We start from the raw sequence: 16,759 nt of genomic DNA on the forward strand, positions 1-16,759 counted from the left end.
CATTTTATTCCTTTATTTTAAGGTTGCAGATTATTCATGCAGTAAATTTTAAAAAACTTATTATTTTCATCCAAAGGAACCAACTCAGATGAACTAGGCAATATCAGCAGAGAACAAATGAATGGAAATGTTATTAAATAATAATTTACGGAGTGGTTTTGGCAGCTCTTATACACAATATTGCAGCTCTTGATACCCTTATTGTATCTAAAGGACTAATTTGTTAAATTCTGCACAGGAAAGTCCATCCATTTTAAATAACTGTTGGATGCAAGAGTAGTTTAACTCATGTTTGCCAAGCTATCTGTATCTATTTTCTTGTAAAAATATCACTCTGCAGACTTGGAGCTCCTTGCTTTCCCACAGAGCTGTAGCCATATTTGGGTTTTAGTGCTTTGCGTGAAGACACTGTTCCCACCGACTACTAACATAACAATGACGAACTAGGAGCTGATGTGGGGGAAGTTAAACAGGAGACATGGAGACTGGGTGAGCATAGGGTATTCTGTAGGTCATAGATTGAGACCTAGCTGTTGTAACTTTAGTTTAGAGAACACACCTACTACAGAAATATCAATGTATACCAACTGTTGTATTTTTTAAAATCTCATGGTTCTTGGATGTGTGTTATTTTCATGCCTCTGGCTGTCTTTGCTGTGTAATAATAAAAGAATAATCTCAACCAGTTGCCTGAGACTACTGCACCTTGCATGGTGATTGATGGCATTGGGACCTCTAGCCTTTTGTTTCATTATCAATCTAAGGCATGGAATGATCATTTTGAAACCTTATGTCATATCTTATCCCTCAATTAATTTGAGCCTGCCAGAACTTTCATTCTCTGGGTGCAACTTATCATTGCTCAAGTAATGTCAGAATAATGCACATACATAAGCATTCTTGCAATGTTAGAGTGGTTCTTCTGGAGATCGGATGATAAACACTTAATCAGTAAGAAGTGTGAAGCAAATGTGACATAACCAGCACAGTGTCAAATCATGATGCTGGTTGTGAAGGAGACTGACTTAACTGTCTGCAGACACGAACAGCAACAGCAGTGAAAACTGAATGTCTGACAAGCAGGTTGCAATTTGACCAAGACTCTTTTTATCTCTTTTGTTAAAGCATCAGTTTTGCAGAAATTGTTCATTTCAATGCAGTGTCCATCAGAAAAGGCTTCTCAGGTGCACAATGTCTCAAACCAGTGAATGGCAGACACCCAGCTCAAAGCAGCCAGAAGTCCAGTAATGCAGGCAACTGCACTAAGTGTGAAAACCGCCGTGTTAACTCTAGACTTGGCCGTTTTAACAGCTAATCTACAGATTGTGTCTTTCATATGCTGTTTGGAAAATAGTAGGATATTTCATTTAAATTTAGCCATATAGGCTCCTGTGGATCTGTAGGATAAATTAAGCATTCTAGATTGTAGATGTTACCCCTTAAAATGGGTATCTAAATCAGTTATTCTCTCTTACTATTTGGAATTGTCTCTTTCTCCTTACTTTATATAAAGAGAGGAGAGACAAGTAGCTCAAACAAAAAGAAAGGCATTTAGGCATATAATTTTCTAAAGTTGGACGAGATAAATTCCATCTTCCAATTAATACTATTTTGTCCTGTAAGAACTTGATCCAGGATGAAGGACTGAGAGTGCTGTATTCTAAAATGGACAAAATCCCCTTCCTGATGAATTAAGAAGGATCCCTGTTGGGATCTGGGCTGAGAACAGGTGACAAAAATCATAAAGAATAAACACATTGGGCAATACAACTTTATAAGAAGACAATTATGGATCATGGTTGAAGATCTCCAGTTTGTCCATATACAACTGTTTGAGGGAAATCTGATGGCCTATGAAGGAAGGTACATAGAAGTAAATGAATGAAAAATTGATTCATACTAATAAAGCTCAACAGATGCACAGATTATCTCAACAGACACTGAAAAGTGTTCTGAAAAATCAGACCAAAAGCACAAAGATATCTGAAACTACAAGTATCAGTTATTGGTCTGATAAATATGGGATTATTTTCTTCAGATACATCTTATATCTGTTACTAACTCAACCTAGCAGTCCTATGGGTTGCAGCAGTCCTTTGAATTGCCAGACTCTGATACCTTTGGCAGTTAATAAACCATTAAGTTGCTGAGCATCTATAAAAAAATGTATCAATGTTTCTGATGTCCCAAGAATGCTATATTTAATAAAAGACTGCTGTTAGAAGTGAAGCATTTAAAATAGAATACACTTCCTAAAAGAACTGGAAATAACAAATATCCTACCTTCATTGCTTCTTTATTAAAACTATATTGCTCCCTCCACCAGGAGTTTAAAAAAAAAAAACAAAAAACAAAAAACCCCCCATATTCTGTTTTTCGTGATTGTTCAAAGCCACAAACTACAAATGCACACACATTTTAGAGGTAGCTAAGACTCTAGTCAGCTCACAGAGAAAATGACTGCAGTAAGAGGGTCCGTGGGAGCTATACTGCCCAACAAAGGCAACACAGCATGTATGTACAGAGCTGCTTTGCTACAATCCCCAAAGTCCTCAATCAGTGTAACTGAACAACAAAACCCTGCTTATGAAACCATGAGAGCCAACACAGGCATTGCTTGTTCTGCTGGCCACACCTACAGGAATTACTTTGTGGGGGGCGAGGAGGGGGAGGAAGTGGGCTGTCTTACACCGATGCTCATGTATTTCAGTTTGTAACACAGCACATGCCAGTGCCTGTTTCTTGGGTGCTGCCTCCTCATCGTTCACACAGAATTTTCCTGGGATAAGCAAACTGTGGGTGTACAATGCAAGGACAAAAGCAGGTAAACATTGCCCCTTGATCCAGTTCGAGCTGACACATGCTGCCCTGGAAATTGCTCCTCAGCAATGGTCCATCATGTGGCACATTTTGAATAACTGCAAAGAATGATCTTTCTAATGATTTCTACAATACACATCAGAGACCAAATCCTGCCTTTGCCTCTTTCTCTGTGGAAGTATCCTGGCAACAGAGCCAGTGCTGATGTTTTATGTAAAGATTTCTAGGCTTCATCCTTTTCTGCTTAGCCGTGTAGGAAAGGCACTGAGCCTCAGAGCATTGCCAACACATGCAATGTTGTGCAGAAGGGTTGAGAAAGGCTCGTACAGCATGTGATTGCAACGACCAGAGACTAATGCTTCAGCCTTTTGGCGAGCTGAGAGGGGAGAACAAGATCCACTCTCACCCCACCGCTCCCTGTCACCCTCCTTCTACATGTGGATGGATTTTGCACGGGGATTTGATTTGCCCTTACATGTAATGTTAGGCAACAACTCCAGAAAAGTATGCAGCAAATACATCCTTGATGGGAGATACTAATTTTGTTATACTTTCTAATAAAATAGGAGAAAAAAAAAGTCTACATAGAATCTGCAGTATGAAAATCCTTTTTACAGTGCTTAGAAGATTAGGTAATGGATTTTTTGTTTCATAGTAACCTATACATTCAGAGAACCTGCAATATGCCATTTTATTTTCTCATCTATATGTTTGTCACTACAGACTTCAATAATTTGTTTCTGAATTTCTAAGTTCACCAAAAAGGCTTCAGAGAATTTTTTCTCAGAGCAATATAAAAGTCTGATTTCTTTAATCTGCTTGAACAACAACAACAAAAATATTTCTTAAATGGTGTTTCAGAATAAAAATTATTACGTACTGTAAAATGATGACTTGCTGAAACACTGAAGGGGAAGCTGGAGTGCTCCCACTCAGGATACCAGTCAGTATCTTGAGCCCCTTTGTTCTGAAGAACTACGATCCAAGGGGTAAAACAACAGCTGCCTTTTAGGACTGGACATGTGAAACCTTTATCAGCTTTATGCAGGCTCCAGAACATTGCTAAAAAGGGTCCTTCCTGATAGTATTTTCAGGTAAGTTTAATCGGCACAAATTCTTGAATACAGTGAGAACTTTAGTCTTCCACAATATTGCTAAGATTTCATAACAATTTACAGAAGTTCACTTCATAATGTAGTAAACTATGTTGTGAGTATCACCATTTGAGAACAAGGAGACCTGAAACACAGACTTGATTCATTTGACCAAATTACAGTTCCGTAGAGTCCCTCTATAGTCAATGGAGAGAAATAGGCACTTGTGATTGATTTCCTAACCTGGAAATCTAAAACAGATCACATGAATTGTATTCAGAAAGTAGGTATTTTTCTCTTTGGTCTATAAAAAGGGTTCAAAGGGACGAGTTCAGAGACAGATATCTTTGGGGTAGAGAAGGTAATTGAGATGACTGCCCAAAATGGAGGTTAAGTAAACTGTTTCAGGCTTCAGAGAAATACTGTTATTCAGGATTCCTGGCTTTCACTCTTGCAAGAACATCCTTACCTGAACATGCATATTCTCACTGCAGAAGGAGGTAACTGGGAACTCTGTGAATAACAAATGCATTGCAAAGTAACAAGGAAGAACAGACCTGGTGTTACTGTCACATCATTTCCATTGACCACGGGTCTTTCTTCCTCTTCTTCCTCTGGTGGTTCAATACCTGCCTTCTCCATATTGCTCACAGACTTATTCCTTTTACGTTTGCCTTCAGCCCCGGGAGTGGCACCTGGGAGGATCTGATCTGTTACATTTAACAGCAGGGGAGCTGGTTCTGCTGGAGGCTTTGGAGTGCCGTAATAGTTGTCTGGAAAGAAAAGAAACACATAGATTTGAAGAAATACGTATGCTGCTGCTTCTTCTTTTGTTTTAGATTAATCAGATTACATGAAGTAGGATCTGGTTCGTCAGCTAATATAATGATTAGGTCAATTTTTTTTCTGTGAATTTACCTTTCATGAAATGGTGATTAATTTTCCTGGTGGTAGCACTAGTGAGCAAATCATGCTTACAATTATATACTGTATTAATACTTCCTGAAACTTTAACGGGGTAATTAACATGCCTCTCATCCAAATACTTGATAAATATGCACTATATCAGAGCTGTTTTCTTATTTCACACTGTTAGGTAGGACAAATGAGTTTTGTAACATTTGTGCCACGATACAAGAGTTTCTGAAGGGTCAAAAGGAACATAAAAGTATTTGCTATTCACAATGTTATGTCATTTTCACCCCAAAATTCTGTTAACTTCTTAGAAATTAAATAATCATTCAATGATTAAGAGTTTTGCAGTTTTCAGTAATGCTTGCACTATCTCATTTTTTATATTTGTCAAATTTTTGCTATTCATGAGCTCATTTGTAATAGTTAATGCTGACATATTTTCAAAGAAATTTGAAACCTTATGCTTTAGGGCTTAAAATTATCTTAAAGTACTAAGGAATTATGAGAAGACTTAAGGTGGCTGACAGATTACTCTCTATTTGTCTCTCACAAAATTTCTGGCAACTTCCTCTGAATCGTCTACTTTCTGTCAGAAGAATTATTAAATTAGATAGACTCTAGTCTGATCTTATCTATCAATATTTGTATGTTTGCACTTCTAGAACATCTGGTCATAAAACTGATTTCTTACCAATATCTTAATTTTGTCTTCAAAAATATGGTTAGAACCAAAATATTTTAAAAGCAAAAATTATTTCTGGTTCTAGTACACCTGTGTGTTTCCAATGAATTACAATATTCAGCCACACAACCACTTCAATACAGTTAAGTAATTGAGCAGTCTTGCAACTACTGAACACTCTATGAATTTTTTGCAGTGTATTAGCAAAACAATATTTGTAACAGATGTTTCTGTAATCACAATGCACTAGAAAAATTTACTGCGTTAAACAGCCCTCGTACTCACTCTGGGCTTAGGGATGGCACAATGAAAAACTGACTAACTGAAGATTTTCTTCTGATTTTATGAGATGGCAGCAGGTTTAACAGAGCCCCAATGCCAGTAGGGCAATGAATTGTGCCTTTGGATAGCAGTCTGTGACCTGCCCTCCCACAGTCTGCAGGAGGTCTGTCTGACTCCCAGGGTTAAAGCAGGGGAGCAGGATTCGGAGTTTAAGGGGGGAAGGGAAATCTACATTGTTCCACTCACAAAACTGTACCTCTACAATATGTCAAAATCAGATCTGGTCTGTCAAATCTAAACTCTGACAGTGTGGGATATTTTCAGAGTACCAGAATACCAACAGCCTTGAAGATGGTGCTCAGTTGAAAGTCTACTTTTGTATTTCCTAAGAGCATGTTACCTTTATTGGTGAAATTCAATGTCTGAAATATTACAAATTTTGAAAAAAGGTTTCCTCAATTTAAAAAATTCGTCCCTGACCTAAGCCATTTCAGCAGTCTGAAAGTTAATCACTGCCACAGTTGCCATAAACTTCACAAAACTTGTGAAGTATGCACTGATTTCCACTGATGTCCGAAATACCATCAGACAAATCCCAGGGTTATAGGACCTGTGTGATATAAATGGTGAAACTAAAAGTGCAGTACCTTGGCTTTTTTTCCTTTGTTCTTAGTTTTGCTATTGTCATATAAAATTAAGTGCAGTAATAATTAGCAGTAATGCTAATATCCTGAATAGAAGTTAAGATGTTTTAAATGAAGGACATGATTATTCTATTTTTGGATATTAAACACTTTTTGAGTTTGACTGGCTGTATGCATTAGTGAGAGACAGAGACAAAAGTCATTAAAAAAAATTACGAATATGACATATGTAAAGACTTAAGAAACAAAAATGAACATTTAAGATTAGGAGACAAAGTACATTTCACTCTTCCAATTTCAAACTGAAAATGCAGTATAATTTCCAACTTCTGTCCTCTAACATAACATATTATATTCTTTATAATACAGTAACCATTGATCTAAAAGTGAGTTTTGCATTATTAGTTGCTGTCTATCTATCTATCTATCCATCCATCCATCCATCCATTCTTAACTGAAATATATGCATAAGCAGTGCAAATAAAAATAAGAAACTGGTCTACAGCTATTGAGATAATCAGTGCATCATAACAATTACGAAAATAATCCATATATAGGATGAGAGACCCAGTCATTTCAATGAAGGAGCAATGTTCCATTAAAGAAAAATTAGAATCAATGTAAACTGTATCTTCTATCAAAAAGAGTTTCTCAGTGTCATGAGATTGCTTGCCTAAGCCTTAGAAATTAGCATTACAGCTAATGGGAGACTCTCGTAAAGCCTCAGGAACTGTTACTTCTAGGCATAATGCAGAGACTAAATGTTTAAACACCATAACTTTTGTTGCAGTGATGTTTGGAAAATCGCTGATAACAGCTATTTTTCATCTTGCCTCAGCAAAGGACAGGCCTGGTTCGAGATATTGCTGTTGAAACACTAATCATAAGATACTGAGGTTCAGCTTCCTATAAGTACAAAACCCACACCAAATAATTTCATTTGTGTTTAATTTTAAAAAATGAATTAATTAAAAAAAAAAAAAAAAGAAAACTTACTAAAAGAAAACATAAATCCCATGCTCATTGACAGTCAAAAAACCCAGCAGTTAGGAGCTTTAAAAAAAGGAGTGGAGCACAAAACACAAAACACCTTTATAGCACCATACAAACCCACATACTGCCTTCCCTTTTGTATACTGCCTGCTGTTCTGGTACTTGCCTCTCAAAAATTACATGGGGGATCTAAAGAAGGGCAATTAAAGCTTGGAACTGCTTAAATTGATTTGGAGTTTTTAGCTTGGAAAGGGGACAACTGAAGAGGGATATGGCAGATATGTGTAAAATCAGGAGATCCCTGGGAAAGTGCCTAGAAAATAAATGAATGGATGCTTGGCTTCTCACTATGTGAGAACAAGAGGATGCCCGGTGAAATTAGCAAGTTTAAAACAAGCAAAAGAAGTGGGTTTCTTTCACACAGCGTAAGAGAATAGTGTCATTCACTGTCAGATGCTGCCAGTTCATAAATACAGTCAAAAAGCAATTATACAAAGTCATAGCAGAAAAAAAAAAAACATGAAAGTCTATTAAATATAAAGGTACAAATTCTGAATCAACAGTTCCATACAATACAGATTGGTGGACTGCATAATGTATCTCTGCATGCCTTCCCTGTTCCTGTATTTTTTGCCTTAACATCTACCAACGGTCTGTAGTAGAGACAGAGCACAGGGCTACAGTTTCCCTTGGTTTGACTCAGCACAGACACTCTCTTACTCAGGTGCCTCCTCATTGTACTTAAAAAATATGTGCATACTCCTCTGCCACCCCAGAACAAAGTCAAGAGGTCAGTTTACGCCAGCAGAGTTTAAGATAAGCCTGTTGCTCTGGACCTTACTAAAAGCTTTCATACAGACAGGCAGTGCAGAACACATTTAATTGTGGAAAAACTACCACTGCTTAATTCGTCTTGCTGCTGTGCCTGATTGTCTCAGTGCTCCCAACCTGTTTCTGAGTGCAACTGAACACTGAAGATGGTCTAGCCCAACTTGTTTGACTCTGCTGCCAAAATGGCTTGGAAGCCACAGCAGAGTTACAATTACCAAGTATTACTTGACACCCCTGGTCTGTATGAAAGGTCGACCTGATTCTGCAAAGAGGGAGTCATAAACTTACTGGGGAGGTTAGCCCTGATGATGGAGACCAGATCAGGAAGTCAGAAGGTCAGTAGAAGCACAAAAAGGAGAAAATGAGGAGGACAAAGCAGCTATTTTTTTTTCCTTAACCTGAGCTCATCTATGTTATGAAGTAGTAAGACTTAAATTATCGATGAAGTGTTTGGTCATGAAGCAACAGCTCCTAACTTGCTTCCTGAGAAAAGGTAAGCCCTAATGGAAGAAAAAGAGACAAAGCATTGGGGTGGTAGTAAAGTAGCAGAAGAATCATCACGCTGAAATGATAACAAGACTCAGATCTACTGACAGTCACTATACTTACGTGCTTGACACCCAGTGATCCCAATTACTGGACACAGTTATAAATGTGTCTCCCATGATGTGCTCCAATTTGCTCTACATTGCAAGGACTGACCTACATACACTTTCATCTGCCTGGCCTTGCTGAGCACCTTCACCACCAGCCCCCTGGTCCGTCTCCAATTCTGTGAGGAAAGAGCCCAAAATGCATCATAGAGCAGACACCTCCACTTTTCATCCTTTTGCATAGGGAAGAGAGAGAAAGGGATTTTTGACAGGTCTGTATCCCTGACTGTGGAAGAGGACCTACTCCTTTAGTTCCTGGCACTGGCCAACCTGAACCATCCCACTGGAGGAAGGGGGTTATTGCTGGGAGATTCCTTGGCTCCTGAAGCTGCACTGATCTCATCTAAGAAATGAAAAAGACTAGTGTAAAAAAAGTAAGCATTATGAAAAGTTGAAAGTAGTGCTGAGAAATTAGGAAATTATAGTAAGAATGAACAATCAGACAGAAAATGAGAGGTGTGCCAGAACCTAAAGCTTTTAATAGGAATACTTCCAACTATGAGGTGACTCAGATTCTGAACCCAGAATGAGATACACGTTCCTTTTCACACTTATTTTTAGAGTGGGATGAATACCCTGGTACAAATACACCCGTGCTTCTGCTTATTTAGCACCTTCATTTAGATTTCTCTGTCTGTACTGTTTATACAACTTTGAATTGCTGAAGTATCTGTCAAAATTCTGTGAGTCAGCAACAACTCTAGGAAATGAAAGACAAACCTTATTTTTCAGTTATTAGAACAGTAACTTAAAATGTTATGATGTTCAAATGTTAAGTCTCTACATACTGCTTTTGTGGTCATTTCCTAGTGATAATAAATTAAGGGGAATGTACTCTTAAGTCTAATTGTTGTCTGGATATAAGAGTTGCCTTTGATATTTTAGCAGCTCACAAGCAAATACATATAGAAAAATAGCAGAGTGCAATGGTGTACAGAGTTTTAGGTAGCATAAATTAACTTTATTTTTGATTAAAATAATGTGAATAAATGTGAATATTTTATTATTTGATTCAAAGATTTTATTATTTGATCCAAAGATGATAGCTGCATTTATTTGTGACTATAGGCCTATTGTATATATCAAGAAGCATCTGTATATAATCTATGTCTGTTTGTAATCAATGTCCAGATGAAGATCAGTGACAAGTGGCGTCCCTCAGGGGTCTGTACTGGGACCAGTACTGTTTAATATCTTCATCAGTGACATAGACAGTGGGATTAAGTGCACCTTCAGCAGGTTTGCAGATGATCACCAAGCTGGGTGGTGTGGTTGACACACCTGAGGGATGGAATGCCATCCAGAGAGGCCTGGACAAGCTTGAGACGTAGGCCCACATGAACCTCATGAAGTTCAACAGGACCAAGTTCAAGGTCCTGCACATGATCTGGGGCAATCCCCAGTATCAGTACAGGCTGGGGGATGAAGGGATTGAGAGCAGCCCTGCAGAGAAGGACTTGGGGGTACTGGTGGATGAAAAACAGGACATGAGCTGGCAGTGTGCATTTACAGCTCAGAAAACCAACCATATCCTGGGGTGCATCAAGGGAACTGTGGCCAGCAGGTCGAGGGAGGGGATTCTCCCCCTCTACTCTGCCCTCAAGAGACCCCACCTGGAGTACTGTGTCCAGCTTTGGGGTCCTCAGCACAGGGAAGACATAGACGTGTTGGAGTGGGTTCAGAGGAAAGCCACAAAAGTAATCGGAGGGATGGAACACCTCTCCAATGAAGAAGGGATGAGAGAGTTGGGGTTGTTCATCCTGGAGAAGAGAAGGCTCCAGGGAGACCTTATTGTGGCCATTAAATACCTAAAGGAGGCTCATAAGAAAGATGGGCACAAACTTTTTAGCAGGGCTTGTTGTGATAGGACAAGGGGTAATGGTTTTAAACTTAAAGAGGGTAGATTTATACTAGATGTAAGGAAGAAATTTCTTATAGTGAGGGTGGTGAAACATTGGAACACGTTGCCCAGAGAGGTGGTAGGTGCCCCTTCCCTGGAAACAATCATGGTCTGGTTGGACAGAGCTCTCAGCTACTTAATCTAGTTGAAGATGTCCCTGCCCACAGCAAGGTGACCTTCAAAGGTCCCTTCCAACCCAAACCATTTAATATCTGTTCTATAATACAGGTATCTGAACATCATGTAAATGATAGCAAAAAACTAACAAAAAAAAGTTTTGGAAAGCAACAATGAAAGGAGATCTACAACCAATATCTCCATCTGTAGTGGCCCACAGACTGCAAGCCTTGGGATGCCAGGCTCAAGTCTGCTGCAGTCTGAAGTCCGCACATTGAGCATTCTTTGGATGAAGATTTAAGTGTAGGTTTCTGGCAACCTCTGAAAGACAGAAGGAAAGAAAGCCTCTGTTTTTGGTATTGCTTAGGGCAGGCCCAACACACTGGCAGTATAACCAGCAGAGTAAGATCGTATGTGATTGTAGTCTCTCAAACTTTGCATTGAATTTTCACAGCCTGCATAGCCCAGGTGAATGGGTCATAGCCATCTTCTTTGAAGGATTTGGTATTACGTGCGATGGATGTTGAAGACAGGAAGGATTCCTAAATTCAGGCTCCATGGGCCTCTTAAACTCTGTGTAGACCTCTAGAAGCTGACCATGTGGTATCACCATGCTCTCACTTCACTGTGCTTTCAGATCCACGCATCAATTTGCTGTGGAAGTATGTCCAATCATTTGGCATGTTTTTATGAAATTATTTTTTCTGACATTTCTGGTCACCTGTACATGTCATTTAGAGCATTCTTTTGTATGTCATGAAACATGTTCTGTAGGACAAATACACAAGTATAAAATATTTTAGAACTGAAAAAGCTCTCTCAAATTTCTTACAACCATCTTATAAAATTCCCAAAGAGGAAACCAGTATATAGATGTTGCTAAAATATAATTAGTGATGTATTTTAACAAAATACAAGACAATTACCACCTCCTTAAGGAAGCTTATCAAACTTCACCCACTCAGCCAGAGTGAGTAATTTATTTTGACGGGTGACTATACTATAATCAGGGCTTTTTTAATCATTGCTGTAAGGTTGGGTGAGTAGATTTTATTCTTGGGTTCATACATTTTCATGATGGTTTTGCAATGCTGCTTAATGGATCAAGGTTGCAGAACTCTTATTGTGGTGCCAAAGTAAGTGCAATTAAAAAATGAAGCCTTCTAAAGCCTTTAGAATTTAGATTTACATTGGTATTATTTTTACTCATGATCTTGTGTCATTAAGATGGTAAAGAGGCCAGAAAAGGTCATAGTTCAGAATTCTCAGGACTTAGGGGAAAAAAAGTTACTAAATATAAATTTGTGATTATGTTTTTCAACAAAAGCTCTTAACTGCTATTGTGATCCCTGAAATATTTACAAGCAAAATTATACTTTTACTAAGATCCTGGCTGATGCTTTTAGTTTCTTCAATTTCAGCCAGAGACTGAAGATCCCAGAGAAGTCTTTGCCCTTCTTTTTCTAACCAAGCCTTTGAATCCAAGTTGCTTAGTTCTCTGAGCCTCGCTGTTACATTAATGTCTGAATTAAAAATACAAATTAAAATTTATTTACTTTGGGAGTGCTGTTACAATGAGTTACACATGATATACAGAAATAATTCCATACTTATTGGATACAGAGATCTCCACGGCTACTTGTTATAATGTCTGTTTTTCACCTTTGCTATTTTCTAACTGTATTGGGCTTTAGATATGGCTAAAGCTACGCAAAAGGAATATTTTCTGGAGATCTCAGGGCTCTGCTAGAACAGAGGGGTCAGAGTTATTGCCTCTGTGTTCCCAACAAACACGAGCATTTTCTGGGAGTGGTTGTGCAGCTGTTTCCCAGAGGCAGGGATGTTTTTGATGCCTTGTGCTGCTGTGACTCTTGCCCAGGCAGAATTCTCGTTTGGGTTGGTCTCTGCAGCTTCCGCTAACAGATATTAGGCTGATATGCTAACTTCTGTGTCAACTAATGACATTTTAATAACTGGCTTCAGGACTGTCTATTCATCTACATTAAAATTAAATCACTAATTATAGCTGTGGATTTTTGCCCAAGAGTGTTCTGGCCCCCAATGAATGCAACAGCAGAGGAAGTTTCTAAATTCACAAATACAGGAGTAGAGACAGACAGGCTGTCAAGCCCTCCAACATGACAGACCTGCTCTTCTCTTACTATCAGACCCCAACTACCCCCAGTAAGTATCTGTCTTTTCCAGCCAGACTGGGAAAGACTGTAAAAGTAAGGATATATGAGTTTGTTTAGATGTATTAATTGGCATTTTTCAAGATGAATATCAGTAGCAAATCAATTTTTGTAACATTAAGGTACTGATAGAGTATATCAGATCTACATAGATGATGACTTAAAACAATTCTGATTTTCAGAGAATTAAGGCATACAAAGTTAATTCTCATTTTAAAAGTATATTTTTCTCAGAGATGTCACTTCATGCTTTAGTGTATTTCAAGGAGTTCAAAGTCATTTTCTTCATGTCTCCTTAGTTCCATTTTACATAGCTGCTTTTTCTTTTAACCTCCCTCCCTCCCTCCCTCCCTCCCTCCCTCCCTCCCTCCCTCCCTCCCTCCCTCCCTCCCTCCCTCCCTCCCTCCCTCCCTCCCTCCCTCCTAGGTTGTTTTTATTCTATAAATATTCTGCATTCCTTAAGATTTTGTTAATTAATCTTTTAGCTATTTTCAGTAGCCTATCTACAAATTTAGGCACATATGCAAGACTAATCTCTAAAAATTCTGTGTAAGAGTTCAAGAGGCAAGTAGAAAGAGGAATTTCACCTTTACAGAAACAATTATTGACTGAACTGTTTCCATCATTCCTTTTATTCCTACCAAGACCAAACCATACAAACAGAATCAACCCTCATGAGCCTTAAATCTCTCACAGCTGGGAAATAACAGTTCTCCCATCAGACCTGGGAATCCCATGGGTTGAAGGTGTAAATACATTTCAGAAAAAGTAACAATAAACCATCCTGCGTTAAGTCCAGGTGGAGATGGCTATGGAGAGGGAACTGTCTTGCTCTAAGATTCCTCAAAGATTAAGGCCCTGACCTTATTTCTCCCAAATATTATTCAGGTTTGTATTTCTCCCTGTGAAGCAGAACAAATCAATTATAGATAATGCCCTAGAAGAGAGATGACTGCTTATCAGATGCAGCAGTGTGCTGCACGCACTGCGCATCATCACAGATCTCCCAACCACCAGCAAATATGAAGTGACCTTTAACTTCCATGTTTTGATCTTATACTCAGCACAGCATACCAGAAGTGAAAAATCTAGATAGAGCTCTTTAAAAGGATACCCTTACTTATTTAAGAAAACTCATTGACAAAGTGACGGGAATTAGTAATTAATACAAAAGGGCATTTGGACAAGAATCACAGAAGTATCAATTCAAGAAATTGCAACAAGACTATGCAACAATACAGCTTGATAAATACATAAGTGACTATTTTATAGTATTTTGCACATTTTAAAGCAATTCTGTCATCTGACCTCATCTTCTAAAAGGCAATACTACAATCTGAAACCTCTACTTTCCCATAAAAGAGACATGGTTCAATTACGAAACAGTATATTCTTTGCTGCAGCCAAGCAGAGATACCGAGGTACTTCTTTCCACAGCACATACATCTTTTTTGTCGCTAGATGGCTGTTGTCTGGATTCAGCCCTTGAGTAGTCACTTGTTGTTGTGTCTGATCATTAAGTGATATGAGAGATTAGGTTTCTAACTCATTTCACTTTTGCTGCTTAGAAGTTAGGTGTCTAGTTTGAAGTAACCAGCTCTGTCTATCCACCTGCCCTGGGTAGTGACCTTAGGTGGGATGAATTGACCTCTGGAAATATATGTGGTTTTGGTTGCTGACCTTACAAGAAGGTCCAGACACCTTTTAGGTGGCTAATTATAGATAACATGATTCAGACATTTAATAACCAAGGTCCTAACACACTGAATCGTGCTATTGCTTTCTGCCATCACTTAAAGATTTAGGCTTAACAAACTGTGAGATTGCCTACTTCTCTTGAACTCTAATTTTGTATAATTTATACATTATTGCTAAGGTTCCTGTAGAAGTAAAAGCCCTTTGCTGTATTAGAAAATAGCTTGAAGCAGAGTCCCTCCCTTTTGACAGTAGTGCCTACGTGGTTTTAGACCATTACAAATGATCTAGAAAGGAGATATGAGAAAAGACTAAGAGCACTTCTAGACAAAATTTTATCTAGTTTCGTCTGGGCCACAGAAGTGGATGTTTCTGAAGCTTCAGAAGGACTAAAAAAAAAGAAAAAAAATATAAGATTATGGAAAAGCATCATGTCAGATAAAATTTATTGATAAATGCAAATCAGGGAGGCGTCAGGTTGTAAAATAACTATCCTTTCTAGAGAAATACTGAAGAAATATCTGAAGACAGCTCCCTGTATACTGGCAGCTTTCTTCTGCTAAATAATAAGCAAAGCTAGAACTGTAAACTGGAAGGCAGATTTTGAAAGGAATAGTGTAGTACAAATGTTTAATAACGTGTTTAAGAACTTTATTGCATACAGTCTTGGCTCAGACTTTTTAAAGAAAAAATGTTAAAGAAATAAAAGATGTTCTGAGAAAAGCAAATAAAATTATAAACTTACAGTAAAAATCAAATGTATTTCAGTTGTACAAACCAAATATATATATGTAATAAGCTAGTAAAAAGGAAGGGATATGATAAAAGAAAGTGAATACAAAATTTACATAAAATTAAAGATGAGAAAGAAATTGAAGATCAGTGAGAGGAAGAACCTGCATTCAAAAGCAATTAAGCTGTAGAATTTCTGAAGTTTTTAAGATCAAGTTTTTCGTCAAAAACGGGATTGAGTTTCAAGAACATAGAGTTACTATGACAGAAATCCATAGCTGTTACAGATGGATTAATGCCCCCACCCCTGTTTTGATAAGTACTGTGTTACCTTTTTTCTCTTTTTTTTTTTTTTTTTTTTGGTAGGAATTTAGGCTTATTTTAAAAGCTGCATTTATAGAAACCTTATACAATTTCACAGTGGCATTTTCTCTGGGTTATAGTTAGAAACCTGTCGTCTCCAACTTCCTTGACAACCTCAGGAAGGCACTCTAGACTGTTAATTTTGTCTGACATCTTCTCCAAACTTGCTTTTTGGAGAAAAAAAGAGACCCCTGTAGTCAATCAGTTTTTGCATTCATTTATTCAAGCTGATACCAGAGAAATTTATTTTGTCAATTGGAGAGGTACATAGGGAATCCTTGCCTTATGTGCCTAAAAAGGCATCTGCAGATTGTCCTGGATAGTCATCCTTCACAGTGTGAATAAATCAGGTGCTCCCTATTGGTTCTTCCCTTAAGGGGTTGTCAGAATAAATAAAAATACTTCTCAGACACTCTGAGTAATTCCAGGTAAAGAAAATAAGAAAAGGAACTTCCAAAAAAACCCAGAGAAAAAAACCTCTATATAAATTCTGTTTTCGTCAACAGAAGATTATTATTTTGCCACATTAATGTAAACAATTCGATTTTTTAAGGTAATTTGGTATTATAAATCCTAAATACTAAGCAATAACTAAACATTTATTGGAGAGACTGTGTTCCCATTTTCCCTTAAAGTCATTATGATATCTCCTTCTAACATACTGTTTTTTAAACTCAATTTACTGTCTACCATGTTGGTCCTGATATGACAGAGATATAGAGCTTTACTTTTCTCATGGGAGTTTTAATCCATAACTTTACAACCAATGAGTTCTTGTTCTATAACAAGGAATTTTTGCTTTTCCAGAGCTCAGTTACTACATAAAGATGCATGATGAGACAATCC

General features: G+C 37.9%; 1 protein-coding gene across 12 annotated transcripts in view; it reads right to left on the reverse strand.

The window, feature by feature from the left end:
- Positions 1–16,759, reverse strand: part of MAGI2 (membrane associated guanylate kinase, WW and PDZ domain containing 2) — a 794,831-nt gene that overhangs the window by 286,171 nt on the left and 491,901 nt on the right. For all 12 annotated transcript variants that reach the window (XR_006165279.1, XM_042792123.1, XM_042792119.1 and 9 more), the window contains one exon: positions 4,472–4,687. Coding sequence is in view for 11 of the 12 variants with exons in the window: in XM_042792123.1 (XP_042648057.1) it covers positions 4,472–4,687 (216 nt within the window). In the remaining variant the exon portion in view is untranslated. The remainder of the gene's footprint in view (positions 1–4,471; positions 4,688–16,759) is intronic.

The sequence above is a fragment of the Tyto alba genome, unplaced genomic scaffold (genome assembly GCF_018691265.1).
Source record: "Tyto alba isolate M040663 unplaced genomic scaffold, T.alba_DEE_v4.0 Super-Scaffold_2, whole genome shotgun sequence".
NCBI classification, from domain to species: Eukaryota; Metazoa; Chordata; class Aves; order Strigiformes; family Tytonidae; genus Tyto; species Tyto alba.